This window comes from Lipophrys pholis (genome assembly GCF_963383615.2).
Source record: "Lipophrys pholis genome assembly, chromosome: 20".
Classification (NCBI taxonomy): Eukaryota; Metazoa; Chordata; class Actinopteri; order Blenniiformes; family Blenniidae; genus Lipophrys; species Lipophrys pholis.
The window spans coordinates 1,027,933-1,049,482 of record NC_137648.1 but is presented as its reverse complement, the minus strand read 5'-3'; the positions used below and the strand labels follow the sequence as shown (position 1 = coordinate 1,049,482).

At 47.1% G+C, this 21,550-nt stretch overlaps 3 protein-coding genes across 3 annotated transcripts in view; 2 read left to right on the top strand and 1 right to left on the bottom strand.

The window, feature by feature from the left end:
* The window catches only part of dcaf11 (ddb1 and cul4 associated factor 11), a 12,555-nt gene extending 6,642 nt beyond the window's left edge, over positions 1–5,913 (top strand). The window contains exons 10-15 of the mRNA XM_080489630.1: positions 174–231; positions 3,230–3,415; positions 3,566–3,719; positions 4,540–4,692; positions 4,789–4,895; positions 5,041–5,913. Of these exons, the coding sequence (XP_080345756.1) occupies positions 174–231; positions 3,230–3,415; positions 3,566–3,719; positions 4,540–4,692; positions 4,789–4,895; positions 5,041–5,118 (736 nt within the window). The 3' untranslated portion in view covers positions 5,119–5,913. The remainder of the gene's footprint in view (positions 1–173; positions 232–3,229; positions 3,416–3,565; positions 3,720–4,539; positions 4,693–4,788; positions 4,896–5,040) is intronic.
* A 3,100-nt stretch (positions 5,914–9,013) lies between these two features.
* Positions 9,014–13,298, top strand: LOC308125890 (fat storage-inducing transmembrane protein 1-like; the record flags this gene model as incomplete). Its single annotated transcript, XM_080489930.1, has 2 exons — positions 9,014–9,309; positions 12,638–13,298. The coding sequence occupies 2 exons, from the start codon at positions 9,014–9,016 to the stop codon at positions 13,296–13,298; spliced, it is 957 nt and encodes a 318-aa protein (XP_080346056.1).
* A 43-nt stretch (positions 13,299–13,341) lies between these two features.
* psme1 (proteasome activator subunit 1) lies at positions 13,342–19,517 on the bottom strand. Its single transcript, XM_080489753.1, has 12 exons — positions 19,447–19,517; positions 19,269–19,311; positions 18,999–19,031; positions 17,827–17,889; positions 17,650–17,751; positions 16,239–16,296; positions 15,948–16,045; positions 15,773–15,841; positions 15,220–15,287; positions 14,105–14,159; positions 13,934–14,020; positions 13,342–13,563 (listed from the first exon to the last, which is right to left on the bottom strand). The coding sequence occupies exons 2-12, from the start codon at positions 19,305–19,307 to the stop codon at positions 13,483–13,485; spliced, it is 753 nt and encodes a 250-aa protein (XP_080345879.1). The 5' UTR covers positions 19,308–19,311; positions 19,447–19,517; the 3' UTR covers positions 13,342–13,482.
* Positions 19,518–21,550: the final 2,033 nt, after the last annotated feature.

The window sequence follows — 21,550 nt, the reverse complement described above, 5'->3', positions numbered from 1 at the left end:
TTCTTCTTCCTCTTCTTCCTCTTCTTCCTCTTCTTCCTCTTCTTCTTCTTCTTCTTCTTCTTCTTCTTCTTCTTCTTCTTCTTCCTCTTCTTCTTCCTCTTCCTCTGCGGGGAAGTTAAACACACATCCAGCAGAGATTTCAAGTTAAAGTGTCTCCTCTCTCTCCTCCGCAGAGCGAACGACGGCTGCCTCTACGTTTTTGATTTGGAGCAGAATAAACGAACGCTGAAGGTTAGTGCGCCTTTTCTCTTCTTCCTGCATCACCTCTACTTTTATATTGTCAAGGTGAGCCCAGGTCAAAGTGTCGGTTTACGTAAAAGTTTTGCGCCGTCCTGCTGCTTAATGCAGTCAGCCCCCCCCCCCCCCCCCCCCCCCCTCTACATCTGCCCTCCTGCCTGAGCGTCAGTGGTCGACCTCGACCATCTGTTTCAGCACTTCTGGATGTGGGTTCCTCTCTTTCCTCCGTCGTCCCAGATTCTGTGATTCACCCCTCCACCTCCTGATAATCGGGCCTTGTCTTGATTTCAACGTGAGCCGAGTCGTCAGTTCTACTGTAGATAAAAGACACGTCTACCATCCCGCCTCCTGCCGTGTTGGACGGAGACGCCTTTACTCTTTCCATTTTTACTGCTTGGGTTCTTTAAAACCAGCAGTCAACCAGAAGATAAAGCAAACCTTAAACATAATGCACGCATTGCTACTGTTTGGTTATTATTTGGATTATGGATGCAACTAATGATTATTTTGCTGATTGATTAATCTGTAGATTCTATTTACGATTATTCAATTAATAATTTTTGGGGGGGTTTTGTTTAGCATTTTTTTCCCCAAATAAGTTAAGAAGATATTTTCATGAAGAAAAACACTAGAATTATGCATTTTACAGCATTTTATTTAAATCATTTCTGTAAATCGGAAAAATAAAAAGGACCCGATGAGGTTAAATAATGCTGAATAAGCAATAATTGGACACGAATATAAACTTGTGTGTCGACCTTTTCTCCGTTTGCAGGTCACATGACTTTAAGTATTTACTATGACGTGTTCCCATTCTTTGACTTTTTTCATAAAGTTTTCTCTCCTGATGCGTCTCTTTTGCCTCGTTTCTCGGACTTTTCGCCGCCGCCGCCGCCATCTTGCTGAAAGCGTCAACTGTACTGTGACACACGTGATGCAAAACGAGGCCAACGATTGGCTGTTGGCTGCTTCTCCTGCTCTGTTGGTAGATTACAGCCACAGGTGTCTCATTACTGCCACACTGTGGTCGCTGCTGGAACACATTGGTTGAAAAAAATTTAATAAAATTGCGGGCCAGTTACAGTAGAAAACATTTTTATTAATCAACTATTTTCAATAATTATCAGTGATTAAATTGATTTGTTTCAGGAGTTTTTTCAGGCCTAAATCCAGCCCATGTTTTTATTATCAATAGATACTGTCTGGCCCAAAAAAGAAGTCTGCTTTGATTACGCTCCCGCGACGCCATCTTTGATATCCCAGAATCCCTTGCGGCAGGTTGCAAAACATAAACACAGTTTGCTGTGATCGATTTGGGAAACTGCGGGTTGGAACCGAGTGGTGATGGTCTTGTTTTCCTGTGTTGGTTTGTTCTCTGGGCAGAAGTGAGACTTTTTATGGGACGTAGATATTAAATTATTAAATTCTGGCAGAGTAACTTTAAACATAATTCCAAGTTCTGCTGTTGTTATTGCCGATCACGATGCGTTAGGATTTGTTCCCCACTGTCCTTCCGGTTTTTAACAGTGCGGTCGACAGTTCTTTACCCAACATGAGCAGCTTCTACAATCTCCTGAGGTGTTTCTTCTGTGATTTGACCCCAACATTTGTTTTTGCCACTGCGGGACGTGTCTTTCCACACGGTTGTTTAAAGGCCCCTGCATACTCCCTTTTTGAACCCATAGGAACAAGAAGAAAATTCGGCAGTGACGTCAGCCAGCTGCCGAAAAAAAAGCTTTTTCGGCAGGACTGGTCATACTCCGATAAGAAGCTGCCGAACTCGCGGGCCACGCCCCCTCACCGCAGGCCACGCCCCCTCACAGCAGCCACCCGTCTGTGAAGCGGCGTTTAAACTTTTCAACTGAACAGTTTATTTCTCGCCTCCAGTGCTTTCAGAAATACATTTCTCTGAACTGTTTCAGTAATAAAAAAGTTTTTGTCCGAGCGCCATGTTGGTCCAGTATTAACTCCAGGAGATGACAGCTGTTCGTGATGCGTTCAGGTGCATCATGTAAAAGCCTGGACATTTTGACGAGCTGCGGCGCTCGTACAGTAGCGCTGTTACAAGCTAAATATGATTAAAATATGACTGATAGTCATGAGCGAACTGGAACACGCATGCGCAGCACACGGCAGTGCAGAAATTTTGGCAGTGCGGCTCCTACAGAGTTCGGCCAGGGCGGTTGGTACAGCCCAAACTAATGTCTTCGGCCAGAGGGAGCTGGCCGACGGAAGTGACGTCATTTTGTTCGGCAGGACCCCGCACTGCCGAACTTTCGTCTTGTTCTTATGGAGTATGAAGAGGCCTTTAGGAATGATAAATTGGGGTTGAAGAACTTGTTTCCAGCTGAAAGATAATCACCCAATCAGTAGTTATCCAATACGAGGCTCCTCCCTATTAGTTAAATCCAGGTGCCAACTTTTCTTTTTGGCCAGCAGTTTATATTTATATTGAGCAGAGTTGACTCAAACTTCATCGCTCGTCGCACCAGTCATACTATATTTTTATTTTTGGCTCATCAAAGAAGTGTAATCTGATTCCTTTCATTATTAAAAACCGTACGTGTCCTGTTGAGCTGTGAAACTTAGGACGTCCCCAGTTCTCCTACAACCTCCACCCGGTGACGCCTGTAGAATCAATTCATGGGTTTTTCATTCTTCATTTTTTCATCCTGGACTTACTAGTGGGATTGTTTCCCCCCCAAATATTCAGCCCACCCATTCAGTGGCTGAAGGGAACCCTGTCTGGTAAATCATTATGTGAACTGTCGCTGTTTGTGAGGCGTACAACCACAAGATTGTAATTCGAGTTTGTTTCATACACAAGTTTTCCATGTGCACAGACTTGCCCGAGCACACAAAGAAACATTCCTATTACACCGTCTTCCTCTGTTTAACAAAGGAAATCCAACAATCCCTCACCAACAAGCACTTCTTCCCCGACTCGTCCCAGAAAAAAAGAAAAAAACAGTTTTTGTTCTGTCTGCTTCAGATTGACGCCCACGAGGACGATGTGAACGCGGTGGCGTTCGCCGACAGCTCGTCCCAGCTGCTCTTCTCTGGCAGCGACGACGCGCTGTGCAAGGTGTGGGACAGACGGACGCTGCGGGAAGACAGACCGCAGCCTGTCGGACAGCTGGCCGGCCACCGAGACGGCATCACCTTCATCCACAGCAAGGTGGGGGGGGGGGCGGGGTCAGACACCGATCTGTCAGCCGAAAGTTTCCCTCACTCCGCTGTGAGTTAGGAGATGCTATATATGTTTTAATGCCACTTATTGGTTAAACCCTCTGGTTTGTTGTGTTTGGTCTTTGTGTCTTCGTGCCAGGGTGACGCCCGCTATCTGATCAGCAACTCGAAGGACCAGTCCATCAAGCTCTGGGACGTCAGGAAGTTCTCACCCAAGGAGGGGCTGGCGGCTTCCCGTCTGGCCGTCACCCAACAAAACTGGGATTACCGCTGGCAGCAGGTTCCCCAGAGAGGTGGGGGCTGATGGTGGTGGTGGTGGTGGTGGGGGGGGTCTTTCACAGGAGCAGATAAAAGGCCTCGTTGACACGGCAATGTTTTAAGTGAAAAGGCATCAACTTTGTCTTTTCGTTTCAGAGAAGTTTCACTTTTGACACGGCAGCGTTTTGAAAACAAAGTCGGTCTTCACAGCGACGAGAGAAACGCTGAAAACATTATAGCAGGCATGCTAGGCTACGAGGTGGAGCTGTTGGTTGCTTTTGGAATGAAACCACAGCAGCAGAGAACAAGACGCTATAAACATTAACAGGAGGACACAGACATTCTGGCGGACAGTCCACCAAGTTGGATTGTTATTACAGTGACTGTCAAAATAAAAGTACCAAGTCCCAGGAGAACATGGACTGGGAGTCACGACACTCTGGAGGAAACTTTGTTCTGATGGTCTCTACTGAGCATGTGCAGAAGAAGTATTTACTACAACCGTGGTGTACATGCAGCATTTCCCTCATTTACACAAGTGTTTTCAAAAAGTTGCATTTCCCCCGGTTACCATGGATATGGAGAATTTTCAAACAGTTGCGTTTTCCACCATTGTCACCGAGACGAGTCGGAGCATTTTTGAAAAGTTGTCTTTTCAATCACTTTGAGCCCCGTTGTCATTTAAACAGACCCCCCAAAACACAACAGACGTTTTCAGTTTTTACTAGAAAAATTGTGTAAACGGAGCGTCGGGGGGAAGATTTGTAAATCGAGGAGGTGATAAAAGATGAAACATCATGATTGTTGATTTTACCACATCTTTGCCACCTCGCTGTGTGTTTCCCCTCATCACAGCCTTAAAGAGGCACAAGCTGACAGGCGACACCTCAGTGATGACGTACCGGGGTCACGGCGTGCTGCACACCCTCATCCGCTGCCGCTTCTCCCCCGAGTTCAGCACCGGACAGAGATTCATCTACTCCGGCTGCTCCACCGGGAAAATCATCGGTAAGTCTCAGTGTGTCTGCGTCTGCGTCTGCGTCTGTGTGTGTCTGAGAAGAAGCCGAGTCTTAAAAAACTAAACGGTATCGTTGCTTTGTCCAGTCTACGATGTCCTGACCGGCACGGTGGTGTCCAGACTGACCGGCCACGACGCCTGCGTGAGGGACGTCAGCTGGCACCCGTACGAGGACAACATCATCAGCAGCTCGGTGAGACGAACACTACCTGCTAGTTTGTCAGGTGCAGGCAAAGGCCAACAAAAGACAAGACGGCGCCTGTTTTTAAAAGCCGGTCGGCTCCCAGTCGTGGCACAACGATCTCTTCTTGGTAAAAACAAGTCTGATTTCTCTCCAGTGGGACGGCGCGGTGCGAATGTGGGAGCACAGACAAACTCATCCTCTGGAGGAGGAGAGGGAGCGAGAGAAGGACTGACAACGGGACAGCAGAAGGAGGAGAAGAAGGCGTGGAGGAAAAGAGAAGTGACATCACAGACGGGGAGAGGCGGGCCTCACCGGAGAAAGACAGGGATCCCGGGAGGACTCGAAGAGACTTAAATATCTTTTAATTCAATGCTGGATATTCTACCGTGGCTGTGTTGTTTGGGGAAATGGTCACAGCCTTAATTAGTGCAGATTGATGCGTGGTGCGACGGCCGCCGCCGCCGCCGCCGCCTGGTTGGTTTTCTTTATATTCACATCACAGTCTTGTGCAGAAAACCGGCATCACTCAAACAGCACTGCACTTCAAGAGCCGATAAAACCTAATGATGAGTTAGTTCCTATGTGTATGAGAAGATTGAAATGACGTTGGATGTGGCAGCAGGCGGAGGAGCGGATTCTGATTTTGTATAAATGTATAGTATTTTAATGGGTTGTTCATTCAGGGAGTGCGTTTAGTTCGCCGCTGACTTGGCATCAGTTTGGAGTGCTGTGTGTTGTGTTTTTGAGCCAACACACTTCAAACTCCACACGTCAGAGCTGTTTTTATCTCCCCAGAACCCGACGAGCGTGGAACTCCTCCCAGTGGCCCGCCGACGTCACCGCGGCTCACCACCCTCTGATTAAAACCAGGAAGTGTGTGTGATGCGGTGGTGAAGCGGGTGCGCGGACATGGGATGAGTAAACTTGACACTCTTCTGTTTATGCAATTTTCAGGTGTTTATATCTAAGCCCACATTTCACTCTCTGATTGTTGTTTTACAGTAAATAAATCTTTTCTTTAAATGTATGAAGGGGAAATTGTTGTTATTGTTGGAAGTTATAAAGAAATGTTGACAGAGATGACACTAGTCAGAGGTGTCGGTAGAACAATGCCATAATAATGCCCAGTGAGCTGGACTGGCTCCGCCCACACATGCCCATCTTGGGAAGAGGAGGAAGTACTTCCTCTGGTGGTGCCATGTGCCAGAGCAGAGCTGCCTAATTGTGGGAGGAGTCAAAGGGAATAGAGGACTATTAGGAAGCACCCCATGAGTGTGATGCAGGACGATGCTCCATCACACCAAAGTTCTGGTGAGCCAATAAGGCCTGAACATGACAGGAAAATGACACAACATCCATCCGTCCATCCGTCGTCCGTACAGGAAAGACATTTAGTCCATATGGGGTCGCCTTTCTAGTTTGTATAGGGTAGTGGGGCAAAATAAAGAGCAAAGAAGCCCAGAACTTCCTCCAGCCCTTCTGAGGGAACGCCAAGATGCTCCCAGACCAAATAAACAAGTCAGGGACTCGGTTCACTTGGGTACTCACACCTTTTCACACCTTCATTTGGTTCACGTTCACTTTAGAGATCAAACCTCCTGCAGTTACACCTGCTGCTGGTTTGGGGGCGCTGTCGCCTGAAACAAACACTGACCAGAGAGGAAGTGAAGAAGAAACACGGCTCATTGATTGGTGCGGTGGTGGCTAGGCTAGTTAGCTCGTGGCTAATGGGTAGCCACAAACATCCGTGATATCTTCAGCCCAGATATCAGAGTCTTCCTCACTACCTCTTCCTCTCTACTCCACAGCTGCCCGGGTGATATTTTCATTAGTGTTTCTTTCTGCTTCTTCTGATTCATGCGGTTCAGGTTGTTCCTTTCCTACCCAGAATGCATTGCGCGCTACATCACATGCTCTCACCCCGCCTGCTAGAAAGATGGTTTATAAACGAACCCAGTTCGATGTTTTCAGGGGACCAGAGATCTTGTTCGCTCTGGTTCAGAGTTCTTGGGCGTTTCTGCGTCGCCCAAATGAAACGGTTCTGGTCTGGATGAAACAGGAATGTGAACACGCCCATAGTCCCACCAGCGACTCCCGGGCTGACCTCGGGGCCTCCTGCCAGTCGGACGGGTCTGATAAGCCTCTAATGGGAGTCGACCAGATGAACCACCACAACTCACCCGACCTAAACCCTCCTGAGAAGCTGGGGGCTGTTCTGAGACCGGAGAGTTACCAGGAAGGAAAACAGAGTCTGGGGCGCTGTGGTTGATCCTGAACAGATAAAGAACTTGACAGAGTCCATGGACTTGTGCCGGTTATTGAAAAGACGGATGAGTTTATTGGTGGAAGAGTTTCTATGTACATTTTCAGTTTGTTCAGTATTTTCACTTTAACAGATGAAAATAAAGAAGACGTGAAAACATTTGGTCTGCCGAATAATTCAGCTCATCAATATCACAGAGGTATTCTCTGCACGGCGTAGGACCCTCTCAGTGAGGAACACCAGAACACACACACACACACTCTGAGAGACAACTGACAATTAGCTGCGTCGGGAGGCGAGGCGAGGCGAGGCTGTCTGAAGGTCGCTGTAATGACAGCGATGCAGTGAGGGCTCTAAAATTAGCCTCTTTGGCATGCCTCGTTTCATTTGCACCTACTGTTCCCACTTAGTTCAGATTATTTCCCCAATGTAAACAACTTCAATGGACGACACCGTGTTTCACGTCCATGTTTGGTGTGTGAGCACTCAGACTCTTCCTGCAGGCTCGTGAAAACGGCTCCACTCTGCCTTATTGAGCACCAATCCTGGGGAAAGACTAAATTTAGTCAGTTTGGCTGGGAGGACCGGGGGGGGGGGGGGAGGCTCCGGCCTGGAGGCTCCGGCCTGGAGGACCAGGGGGGTGAGGAGGACCGGGGGGGGGCGAGGAGGCTCCGGCCTGGAGGACCGGGGGAGGGCAAGGAGGCTCCGGCCTGGAGGACCGGGGGGGGCCTGGAGGACCGGGGGGGGGCGAGTAGGCTCCTGCCTGGAGGCTCCGGCCTGGAGGACCAGGGGGGTGAGGGCGAGGAGGCTCCGGCCTGGAGGACCGGGGAGGGTGAGGAGGACCGGGGGGGGCGAGGAGGCTCCGGCCTGGAGGACCGGGGGAGGGCAAGGAGGCTCTGGCCTGGAGGACCGGGGGGGGGAGAGGAGGCTCCGGCCTGGAGGCTCCGGCCTGGAGGACCAGGGGGGTGAGGGCGAGGAGGCTCCGGCCTGGAGGACCGGGGAGGGTGAGGAGGACCGGGGGGGGCGAGGAGGCTCCGGCCTGGAGGACCGGGGGAGGGCAAGGAGGCTCCGGCCTGGAGGACCGGGGGGGGCCTGGAGGACCGGGGGGGGGGGGGGGGGCGAGTAGGCTCCTGCCTGGAGGCTCCGGCCTGGAGGACCAGGGGGGTGAGGGCGAGGAGGCTCCGGCCTGGAGGACCGGGGAGGGTGAGGAGGACCGGGGGGGGCGAGGAGGCTCCGGCCTGGAGGACCGGGGGAGGGCAAGGAGGCTCCGGCCTGGAGGACCGGGGGGGGGAGAGGAGGCTCCGGCCTGGAGGACCGGGGCCTGGAAAGAAAGGCTGCGAGGAACGCAGCTGTTCGTGGCGCCAAATGCAGCCTGGCAACAGTTTATAACTTCAATTAGTTTTGGCTGCGGCGGCGGCGGCGGCGGCGGCGGCGGCCCACTTGAAGAATGGAGAGGCTCAAGAAGAGAGCGGGAGAAGGAGCCAAATGATCCATTTTAGGTTGAAGTGATTCCTACTTTTTTTTTTTTCTTAGCAGAAGAAGCTGTTTTCTGGAGGAGATCCAAGTGCTGCATGATCTCTTAGAGGGTTTCTGTGTCTCATTAAGGAGAACATTCACAGCCGGGGTTGGAAATAATGGGGTCACTTTCAACAGCAGGCATTAGTAAACCTCCTCTTTCAGCCCTGATGAGGAGGAGGAGGAGGAGGAGGAGGGCTTTGGAGGGTGAAAGGGACAGAGGAGGAGTATTTTTATAAAGCATGTGCTCCTCCTGCACCAGCTGAAAGGTCCCAGGGTGGAGCCGGAGTGACTTTCACACACTAAAGAAAAGTGAGTCCGACTCCACAAGGTGTCCTGAAGCCGACTAATGGAAAACCACATCAACACGGACCTGAAGAGCGGCGATGGTCTGGCGTGGGACATCAGCCTGGACACGTTGGAGAGGGTGGCGGCGGAGATGCTGCTGCCGGTCAGATTCCCGATGGGACTCCTGAGCGTTGCCCTGGACTCCGTCACAGACCTGCTGGGGCGAGCGGTGGGAAGCAGCCTGGTCAGGAAGCATTTCCACCTGGCGCTGTCGGGCCTGCTGCTCTTTGGACCGGCGCTCAGTCTGTGGGCGTCCAAGTACAGCGTCTTCGCAAACAGCAACAACTACCTGTACAGGTGAGAGCTCCAAGGCCAAATCCTGACTGGTTCCTCTTTTTAGGGTCAGACCCTCAAAATAAGACCAAATCAAATTCTTCTGGAGCCACGAAACACATTTAATCCTAAATAATCCCACCACTTATCATTTATGGAGGTGAGTTGAATGTGCATTCATGATGTTTCATGGCGACAGTTGTTAATTAGTTGATCTGTTTTAGCTTTAGTAACCATTTTTAGCAGTTTTAACTGATTCAGCTAAATTGTTTTTTTTAAGCTATTTTTACCTCAAAATTTGCAATAATTCTAATGTAGAAATTTTTATTTATTTTTTCTGCAACTTTAACAGTTAGTCGCCATATAATAGGATTTTTTTTAGCAGTTTTAGCCTTTTGAACATTTTTTCATTTTAGCCATTTTAACAGTTTTTGCTCCATTTTTAACCGTTTTAATCATTTCATCTACTTTTTCTTTTTTTTTTTTTTTTGCCAATCCTCCTTCCAACATTTTCTTTTCTGGTTTTTAGTGTTTTTAGCCTTTTTTTTTTTTTAAATAGCTGGACTATCATCATCATCATCCTCATCATCATCACTACTATTTTTAATGGCAGGTTTAGCAGTTTTAACCATTTTCACCATTCGCCCGACTATTTGCACCTTTCTTGATTGTTTCACATGTTTAGCCTTTTTAAATAGCCATTTTAGCAGTTTTAGACTTTTTTAATGGCAACTTTAGTCTTTTTCATAGCAATTCTAGCCTATTTTGATTGAAATTTTGTCAGTTTTATCCGTTTTATAGCAATTTTCTCAGTTTTAGACTTGACCTGAGAGCCGATACGAGGAACTGCAGGTTGCAGACCCCAGGATTAAACAAATGATGGCAACTTTACCAGTGGAGAGAATTCCATATATAGTGAGAGGGAAGAAGGATGTTTTTGAGACTGTCTGGATGCCATTCATAAACTTTGTGGAGGGATGAAGAAGATGAAGAAGATGACTAAATGTAAGCGTTTGACGTTCATTAGATTCAGCAGGAAAACATTAAAAACTTATAGAAGATCAAGCAAAATTGTTCTTTGTTTTAGATTCTTACTCATTTTTTTTACATGAAAAATAAAATCCAAGTAAAGCTAATTCAATTTTGCGAAGTAGATTAAAACAAATAGTCATGTTTAATGTACATGATATACTGAAGTTAATTTTACTCAAAAATAAAATCAAATACATGCAAAAAATGAAGTCATTTATACCGACTAGTTTTGTTTGACGTAAATAACAAAATCTAGTTTGTTGCACTTGCAAACTTCATTTACTACATTTTTAAAAAAATGTAAGTTATACAACTTTACTTTTGCTCAATCTACTTCTAGAAAATCTAAAAAATAAAGTTTCCTTTACTTAGATTTTATTTTTCATGTAAAAGTAGTTTATACAAAGAACTTGATCAACATAAATAAATTACACACAAAATGTTCTTATTTTTTCTCGTAGATCCAGTAGGATATTTTTATCAGTGTAGTTTAGGCCCCGTCTCCTCCTGTCCACATGCTGAAGTGTCCTTGAGCAAGACACTGAACCCCAAACTGCTCCCAATGGCTGAACTGAGCACCTTGTGTGGCGGCCGCCTCCTGCTGTGTGAACGGCTGAATGTGATTAACAGTGTAAAGTGCTTCAGGGAATTCTATAGAAATTAAATCCATTTATCTTTCTTCTTTTTTTTTAAGTGTCTGTGACCCAGATAAAATCCACAGATTAGATTCAGAGAGAACTCCCTCATCTGGAGTTCTTAGAAATGTTAGAAAGCATCAACTCATGAGATAAAAATGGCAGGTTAAGATTATTTGTACAGAAGTTTGGGAATATTAGATAGTTGAAGGAAGTCAGGGTGGAAAGTTCCTGTATTCCAGGAAAGGAAACATTCTCCTGTGTAGAGTTCATCTTCCTGATGAAGGGACTGAGCGGCCATCCATCCATCCATCCATCCATCCATCCATCCATCCATCCATCCATCCATCCATCCATCCATCCATCCATCCATCCATCCATCCATCCATCCATCCACCCACCCATCCGTCATCCATCCACCCATCCATCCATCCATCCACCCATCCATCCATCCATCCACCCATCCGTCATCCATCCACCCATCCATCCATCCATCCATCCATCCATCCGTCATCCATCCACCCACCCATCCATTCATCCATCCATTCACCCATCCACCCATCTACCCACCCATCCATCCATCCATCCACCCACCCATCCATCCATCCATCCATCCATCCACCCACCCATCCATCCATCCATCCATTCACCCATCCATCCATCCATCCATCCACCCATCCATCCATCTACCCACCCATCCATCCATCCATCCATCCATTCACCCATCCATCCATCCATCCACCCATCCATCCATCCGTCATCCATCCACCCATCCATCCATCCGTCATCCATCCACCCATCCATTCATCCACCCATCCATCCATCTACCCACCCATCCATCCATCCATCCACCCATCCATCCATCCATCCATTCATCCACCCATCCATCCACCCATCCATCCATCCATCCATCCATTCATCCACCCATCCATCCATCCACCCATCCATCCATCCATCCAGACACACAGGAGGAACATGCAGACTACACACAGATAGCCTCTAAGCCATGCTGTCAGGATGAAGTTTTAAAAACTCCCATAATGCAACAGCTGCAGAAGCTTTGTCGGGACATTTCACTGTTTTGCACCAGAAGGTTTCATACATTTGACTTTATGTTGAGATTGTAGTCAATTTTTTTTTATAGTATTTGTTTGGTTTTATCAAAAAGTTGTGATATTTGGATCACATATACTCGGTGCTGGATCAGTGGTTGGTGCTCTGGCCTCACAGTGAGACGATCGAAGGTTCAAACACCAGCCTGGCCTCTCTGTGTGGAGTTTCAATGTCCTCCCTTTTGTCCTGTGATGGACCAGCGACCTGTCCAGAGTGTGTCCTGTCTCATAGTCAGCTGGGATTAGCTCCACTGCACTGGATTAAACAGTATAGATTGATGGATTATGGCACTGGTACCGGTCCGACTCACTCCAGATGAAACGGGGCTCCTGAACTAAAATAACTAACATCTGTCCTCTTTGGTTGTTTTCATCTGCATGTATTTATTAGTTTGTATGTATTTGACCAAGTTTTCACCAGAACTGACCTGAGTTGGATGAAACCTTCAGGAGGGATTTATCATCATCTAACCGACCCGTTTCAGTTTGGAACGTTAACGACGGACAGGTTTAGAATAAATCCCTTTACCGAGTGAAGCTCTAGTAAGAAATGGTTCTGCTTTCTCTCCTCAGAACGTTCCTGCGGTCCACGTGGGGTTGGACCTTCCTCCTCTCGGGCTCCTTCGTCATCCTCCTCCCCCTCTCGGCCCGCTGCTCGCTCTCCCTCTCCCTCCGCCACCTGTCCCGGATCGGCCTGGTGGGCCTGCTCTTGTGGGGGTGCCGGTGCGTCCTGACCCTGCTGGAGGACGCGGCGGGGACGTGCTTGGAACCCGTGACCTCTGACACCCAGAGCTCCTCTTCCTCCCCTCTGCTGCTCCTGCATGAAGACCAAACCAAAGCGTCCTGCCTGCGAGCCGGCCTGCTGTGGCGAGGCTACGAGGTCTCCCAGGATGTCCTGGTCCTCTGCTTCTGCTGCCTCCTGCTGGTGGAGGAACTCTCCACCTTCTCCTGCCACCTGCTCCGGTCCAGGTCTCTCCGGGTGCCCCCCGGCGGCCCCCTCAGACTCGTCTTCCTCCTGGGCGTGGTCCTGCTCCTGCTCTGGATGTTCCTGCTGCTGTGTCTGCTTGCGTACTTCCCCAAGTGTCCGTCCCAGCAGCTGGGGGGCGCTCTGGGCTACCTGGGGTGGAGGGGGCTCTATCGGGGCTGGTACCGCCTCGGTCCCGGCTGGATCTGCCCCGGATTACCAGGGGAGGGGCTCTCCCCCCCCGCAGACTCTCAGAAACAAACTCAATAGCTTGAAAAACTTTGGAGGAGATTCAGGGACAAAATCCACACGAGACGTCTGAATGTTTCTTTATTAGAGGAGAATTTAACACCGTCGTGTCGCTTTATTCTGTCATTTGAACCAAAACTTTCTGCAGAGAGAGAAAATGAAGACACGTCTGTCAGAGAGGGTGTCATGTGACTGGATGAGAGCCTCAGTAGATGAGAGCCTTCCCGTCTCCTCTGGGCTTCTTAATCTTGTCATAGTTCTTGGTAATGGTGTCAAACAACACGGCCTGGGGGAGGGGGGGGGGGGGGGGGGGGGGGGAGAGAAGAAAAGACTGTGAGCGAGAGCCTCTGAAAGGTTACGGCGAGCTATAAAAGAGAGAGACGCCCGGACGCAGAGCCGCGATGCCATCCTTTCATCGTCACCTGCGACGCCTCGTTCATTAACTGCTTCAAACGCCGGCGAGGACGGCGGCCAGAGAGGAGACACAAAGTGATTAATGGACGGGAGCCGCGGCGCCAATCAACCCGACACGAGAGCTGCAATTAGTTTAATTACCCTCCTATTAGGAAGGGGACGGATTCCATTTAGCTGCTGGGAGACTTTACACACAGAGAGGGAGGATAGAGAGATTCACATTAAAACAAAGCAGATCTTACGTAAGTGTTGCGGATGTCCAGGACCACCAGGCGGAGCTCGCAGTACTGGTACTGGTCCAGCTCGTGGACCAGCTGTCTGTAGTCGCCCTGCAGACACACGGCCAGTTTAGAGAAACGCCGCCATTGTGACTCACCGCCTCCTCAATGTGTAGGAACAGGGACGATACCGACCACGTGGGTTTGTTTGGAGGCTTTGGCCACGGCGTCGCCTCTCTCGTTGTAGTATCTGAGGAAACAGGAGTCGCCCATCATTAATTCATAAAACTCCCATGGAGCCTCTCTAAATGTCAGGGGGTCTAAAGTGTGAGTCCTTTACAAGGAGTGTGAGACAGACACACTCTGGCCTTGTGTTTGTGCTGACTGTGGTGTAGGTGAGTCCATCACCGGTTAAAGGATTTTCTATTTGCCGCAGAGCGGTTCTGACGCCTCGAGCCCGTTTCCCTGCTTCTAAATCACTGCAGCTGGCTTCTGTCCTCGAATGCTCCCGCTGTAGATGTACAACGCTAGAACTGCTGCTCTGCCTCCCCCAGCCGGGCTGCACCGAGGCTCTCCGCTCTCACTGCAGAGAAATTCTGATTCTCACTCAGCAGACCCGGGCCGCCATCAGAGGCGCCGAGTCCAAAATGTTCCTGATGTTTTTCAATGTAAATCTGCATCATAATATTAAAGCTGTGCTGCTTTTTCCCCCTCAGTCTCCTTAACATGATCATTTTGTTTGCTCTTTTTTCACTTGAAGATAGATCTTCACGCGCTGACCCGTGTAACCTCCATGTTTACTTGTAAACATCGCCCTCGGCGTGCCGTCGCGCCCGCTGCAGTGCATGTGGATCAGTTCGGGGTGGGATAACGTTCACACGGCGGTCTGACGGAGGTCGTGTTTAAAACATGGCGTGAACGATCACGCAAACAAATGTGTGAACGTAGCGTCGGCGGTTCACTCTGCCCGTCACAATAAAAGCCTGATTCAGCTGCAGCAGACGGTCGGAGCTGGTTTGAGGTCGGACACATGGAACATTACTGGGAGTAGAAACGCCGTCGAGCTTGAAACCAGATTGAAGTGAATCCCCCAGGAGGAAGTTCCAGACTCCACTAAGTAACCTGACTAGTTACTGTCTGACTGGTGAACCAGAGGAAGGAAGAGAAAAGATGCAGCGCCTCTAATGTGAAATCCATCAAATGCACCCCAGACTAAGGATCAGCCTCACGGTTCAGTTTCAGTGTGGAAACGCGATATTATCCGGGGGATGTCGCATATTAGTCAGTTTTCCAGCGCTGCAGCTTCTTACTTGGAAATCTGAGTCTGGAATGCTTCGATCTTGGTGCGTGTGTTTGTCAGCAGCTCGAACACTTTCTCCTACGAGACCAGGAGGAACAAAACACAAACGTTAGAGGGGGACAGGTAAAACGGTGACACACTTTGTTGCTGCGCCGAGTCGACATGATGCAACTAAAACTTCCTACAATCTCAACATGAAGACAATTTTAACGAAACATTCTGATGCAGAATGCAGTAAAATGTCCAGAAATGTGTTCAGAAATCTGTGTTTTCTTTGATGTTTTTATATATGTGATAGTTTAACCCCAACCCTCGGGCCTCGCGTCTGAAACACGTATATCAAACTCTACTTTCAGCTGCACAATGAATCTTTAAAGTTACTGAAAGAAAGAAAAGGAGTGTCTCCATTCTTCCCTTTTTTAAATTCATTCTCCATTATTTATTCATCGACGTGCACTTTGTGTATAAGAGGAATCCATGAGTGTGTGGGAACTGAATTACAGACACGTTTCAAACCCTTTTGAATCAGGCGAGTTAATGAAGATTTTAATGTCGTTGCCAACCTGCACGGCCACGCCGAAGTTGTTCCCGTCTTCAATTCTGGGGATCTGGAGTTGCACCCACATCGAGACCTTCCCAGAGAAAATGATCCGTTTATGGATTTTGTACCGTGGTTTACTGATGAATCTTTTCACTGAACACAGAGACGTCCATCCGTCCACATTGAGACTCACTCACCGTGTTCAGCTTCTCCTTCAGCGTCTGGATCTCCGGCTTCACCTCCTGCAGGAGGCTCTCCACCCGCTCGTTGGAGCAGATGGGCCCACAGGGGGGTCCTGAAGAGGGACACATTGACAAACAGCACCTTCTACTGGACGTCTACCAGCTCCGTGTTAACCCACAAATCAATTCTTCATTTTAAAGTGACCTTGTCTGAAGGAATAAATCACCTGCGTGGTGCATTATTTAGCACCCCCCCCCCCCCCCCCCCTACCCCCCCACATCCTTTCAACAGTAATTACTATTTACCTGAATCTTCTTCCTCTTTATCGCTGTCCTTGTCTTTCTTCCCCTCTTTAGCCTCCTTCTGCAACAGAACACCAGAAGACTTCAGGTCCTTCCACCTCCCATTAATCTCCCAGACATCTCGGGAACGTGCTCCTCCCCCCTGCGGCCCCCCCGGTGGGCTTCATGCCAATGTCAAAGGTCGGATTCTTTGGAAAGTGGAATCCAGTGGGATTCCTACAGCTTCTCCTGAGAGCTCGATATCCCCAAATAAGTTTCCAATGCATAGTTCTTCCCTCATAAAAGAAGAGAAATTGGCTAAATTACTATTAAAACTCGTCTGAACCTCCCAGCAACAGTTTCTTTCCCTGCATGTGGCCTCCAAACCGTCTGAGTGTTTAAGATCACCCAATACGTAATGCCAACTCATCGCCGGTTTGTAAAACAGCCCCTGGTAAATTGCAGTGATTGGTTGCCATGGCGACCGCCGACTCACAGCTTCAGCAGTGTGTCCTTGTATAATGAAACACTAAATATAAACCCGGAGAGCGAGGCGCCGCGCTGCAATCTTCCCGGGATATAAAACACAATCTGGACTGCAAAAATAAATAAAGAAATAAATGAATGAATAAGCTGGTCTGTTAATAATCCCGAGGTAATCTGCTGCACGACACGACCTCCCCCCAGTGTGCAGAGGATGACTGGAATGATTTATTATTGCCCTGCAGTCTGGACTGTGTTGTCTTCTACGAGCACACTGAGTCCAGCAGCGTGCACGTAGTCCAGCAGCGTGCACGTAGACCAGCAAACTGCACGTAGACCAGCAACCTGCACGTAGACCAGCAGCGTGCACGTAGACCAGCAACGTGCACGTAGACACGCAGCGTGCACGTAGACCAGCAACCTGCACGTAGACCAGCAACCTGCACTTAGACCGGCAACGTGCACGTAGACCGGCAACCTGCACGTAGACCAGCAACCTGCACTTAGACCGGCAACCTGCACGTAGACACGCAGCGTGCACGTAGACCAGCAACCTGCACGTAGACCGGCAACGTGCACGTAGACCGGCAACGTGCACGTAGACCGGCAACCTGCACGTAGACCAGCAGCCTGCACGTAGACCGGCAACGTGCACGTAGACCGGCAACCTGCACGTAGACCAGCAGCCTGCACAAACTCAAGCTGCATGCAATTTGCACTAAATCCAACTGGGTGCACTAAATCGAGATGTTGGCACTTTCCATCTATGTGCACTAAAGCTGGGTGCACTAAGTGCAGATGTCTGCACTCTTTGCACTAGTTTCATCTGTGTGCACTGAATCCAGCCTCATATGTGCAAATGTGGATTGTTCAGCCACTAATGTGGAACGTGAGCTGGGATTGGACGGTGGTGAGACCGGTGAGTCTCACCCTCCTGGTGATGTGGACCCACCTCCTCCTTCTTCTTGCGTTTGGCCTCTTCTTTAACCGGATCTGGGATGGGAATGTCCAGCGGCGCCTTCAGAGACGCCAAATCATCGCAGCTGAAAGAGGTCTGACAGAAGGACACGTCACTAGTATCACGGTTTTATTTCTCGAGGAGGACCGTTCAGACCCGGAGAGGAATCACCTTCAGCAGCATCTCCAGCTCCTCCATCTTCTGAGGGAAGAACACGCAAACCAGTTCCTCCGCCTGTCGCGACAATGAGCAGATTCTGTGTTTAAGGCTCAGAATCCGTTAATCTGACGTCACAATCTGACAGCGAATTATTTAAACTTTGTGTTTTGGTTTTATTTAGCAGCTAAATGATCAGATCACAGATCTAAACTGCAATTAATGTAATATAAGTCATTGTTGTGTAACTCAGTGGATTTGTAACGTTCATACAAATACATAAAATCAAGCAAATAAAATAGTGTTTAAAGAAAACACAGTGTTTGATGTTATGCTCATTCAAAGCTGGAAAAATGGAGAATTGTGCAGAAATGCAGCCATTTTTTCTCTAAAATATGTAAATTTCATTACATTTTTAATAAAATCTAGTGGTACAAAGTTATAAATCATTAATTCGGCATACTTTTATTCATTAATGTTGCACCTCGGTGTCACTGAATGAGCCTGTGTGAGGTTTTAAATACAAAACATCCTGTTTGAACCCAAACTCAGTGTGAACATACTGACATTTCTTCCTGAAATACAAATACAGGAGTGGACTCACAAATAAATGCTTAAATATCAGTGAAATTCAAGAAAAGTGTAAAGACTTTCAGTAGTTTTAGCTTCAAAACAGCTCAAATGTGGGCGTCAGTTCAGAACTGTAAAACAAATTAAAATCAAAATGCATAATGTTAAAGACGTCTATCAGGGCTGTTCAGACGATTTACATTCTGTCAGGTTCAAGAGGAAATACGTGAAGGAAAACAACACAAACTCACAATTCATTGTGAGTATAATAGAGCAAAATTAAAATTGCATAATAAGTGTACAATTAGAGACTGTATAGAAATATTAGAATTTTGTCTTGTAATCACCGATAGATCCAGACAGATGTTAATAATAGATTAGTGGGAAAAATAGTAATAAATCCTGCAAAAACACTTCTTTTATTTAACCATTAAGCTGGATCATTTCAGGAAAATATCCTACCAAAGGCCCATAATGCTGCATTTAGTTTGAGTTTGCAGACAATAAGAGGGTTTGTGCATCAGGAAGGCCTGAAAACATCCATGACAGAAACTCGCTTTCTGGACAAAAACATGCAAAAACAAGGAAATATTTGAAGTAAAAAAAACGTGAGTTACCTCCTTTGTGAGCTTCTGGCAGAAGCCATCCACCTGCAATACAGGAATAATTAATTAAACAGGTGAGATTTAACCTGTGACGTCACTAACCGTGTTAAATACACATAAACTCCTGTAATCCCACAATAAGGTTTAATCTGACTCTAACGCACCTGTTGGTGTGAGCTATTCGTGGATAAATAATAAAAGTGTGTGTCTGAGGTAGAAACACGTTAAAAAGTGTTTTTTAATGACATTTAAACGAGCGGAAAAGCAGAGAGCAGAGCAGACCTGTTTCTTGGTGTCCAGACTCAGATCCAGCGCAGCCATGACTCTGACGGAGCAAAACTTAGACTTAAACTTCTTAGAGAACTAAGTTCAGAAAAAACGTTCAACGCGGCGAGGATGAAAAAAAGAAGCTTTCGAAAGGTGAAATTCAACCCCGAGCTCGACACGGACAAATACTCACAGTTACTCAGCAGAAAAGTGAAAATGAAAGTAATGTTTAATGAGAGTTCCGGACTTTCCACGGGCCGCGGTGCATTCTGGGAGTTTGAGTCTTTCAGAGGGAAACGAGTTTTTTTAAAAATAAAAGTTTGTATATTTTTTTTACTCTTTAATTTAACTTTTGATTTCGATTTTCGTATTTAACTTGTATTTTTAATTTCTTATTTTCTTGTTATTTTTAAGTTTTGATTTCAAATTTTATTCTTCACTTTGTATCGTATTGTTATTTTTAAGGTTTTACTTTTAATTTCTAAAATTTCTATCTATCTATCTATCTATCTATCTATCTATCTATCTATCTATCTATCTATCTATCTATCTATCTATCTATATCTGTTTGCAAATATGTAAAATTATCTTCTTCTTCTTCAATTATTATTATTATTATTATCATTCATAATAGTAGTAGCAGTAGTAGCAGTAGTAGCAGTAGTAGTAGGAGTAGTAGTAGTAGTAGTAGTAGCAGCAGCAGCATTACAGTAGTAGAACTATCTAACTTCAATGGAACCTTTTGTGAATAGTGCTCGGGACATTTATCATTAATTAATTAAATAATTACTTTAGACATCATAACAATTAAAACCAAAAATGGTTGAACTGTTTCTGTTCACAGGAAATAAATTATAGGAAGTTTCATCATCATCATCATCATCAATCATAACTCTGCACGCCCTCACAAAGCAGATTGAAGCAGATCGACCGGAGAACATCTCTAGAACCTGAAATCCAGCAGAACTGAGAAAGTGGTTGTTTGTTCTCTGTTGCTGAGATGAACGAGTTCATAATCTGAACGGGATCAGATGTTGTTTTAAAGCTTCTACTTACTTTCCAGTATTAATAGTACTTTTGTAGATGTAGGGGCTCCCCACACACACGTCTAATCTCGAGGAACGTTTCTGATCCGTTCTGGTTTCCACCACTGGGTGGTGCTGCTGCTCTGACTACAACAGGAGCTCAGTGTCAAATTACAGGTGATGATTAACAGCCAGTATAAACAAACTGGATGTGATTTTCAGCGGGAGGCTTCTTCAGTCCTCTGAGTTTATTGACTTTGACATAAAATACAACTTAATAAAATACTTTAAAAGGCAGGAAGAGCTGGAAATAGTTTCTTTTCACAATTCGTGGATTCTGTTAATGTCCTGTACGACACACACCAGAAGGTTTTTATATTTATTGTACCTTTCGCGTTATGACCTTTTTCTTTGTCTAAACATGTCCAACATGAGGTTCATGGGCCAAGCCGGCCGCGAGAGGCTCCGATGGACCAAACCACCGAGCAAATTGTAAAATTAACTGTATTTTGCATTAAAATTGGCTTTATGTTGAGACTTTAGTCTTTTTCTGTAGTAATTGTTGGATTTTTCTGAAAATATTCACACCTATACCCTGCACCACAACTAAGAAAAACTTTAAAGTATAAATTTTAAACGTAATTATGAATCTATTTCCGTGGTCCGGACCACTCAACTGGACTGCACGTGGCCTCTCGACTAAAATGTGTTGAACACTCCAGCTTTAACGCATCAATATCATGTCAAACCATAAAAAAATAAAAAGTGTGATCGCGTGCAAAAAAACCAAAAACTGTATGAATGGAGTCTCTCAGCCGGCTGAATGCAGAAAGCTGTCCTCGCTGCGTCCTGCCGATGTGGCGCTGCTGTAAGTCAGACGTGCCGTTACGTGTTAAACTCCCTAAACCCCCCCCCACCCCCCCCCCCCCCCACCCCCCACCCCCCCCCCCACCCCCCCCCCCCCCCCTCCTCTCAGCCGCCGTCGACCTTTGCTCCTGCGTTTCTCAACTTCAAAAACAGAGCTCTTGTCACCCACCCAATCAAATCAAATAGTCAATAACTAATGCGTCCTCGTTGTAAACAAGCGCAGTCTTTGCCCTTTGCTCAGCCCCGGCGAGGGATTATCACTGCCAGATGATTGATATGGAGGTCATTGAGAGGAAATCAGCAGACAGAATATATGCAATCTAAATGAATGAATCCAGTCAATGTGTGTGTGTGTGTGTGTGCGTGTGTGTGTGCGTGTGTGCGTGTGTGTGTGTGTGTGTGTGT

Coding starts and splice junctions, on each gene's coding strand:
- psme1 (XM_080489753.1), bottom strand. CDS start 19,307: ATGGCTGCGCTGGATCTGAGTCTGGACACCAAGAAACAG. Junction 15,288..15,772: donor ACTTCGGCGTGGCCGTGCAG/GTTGGCAACGAC, acceptor CTGGTCTCGTAG/GAGAAAGTGTTCGAGCTGCT. Junction 14,021..14,104: donor CCTCCAAACAAACCCACGTG/GTCGGTATCGTC, acceptor GTGTGTCTGCAG/GGCGACTACAGACAGCTGGT.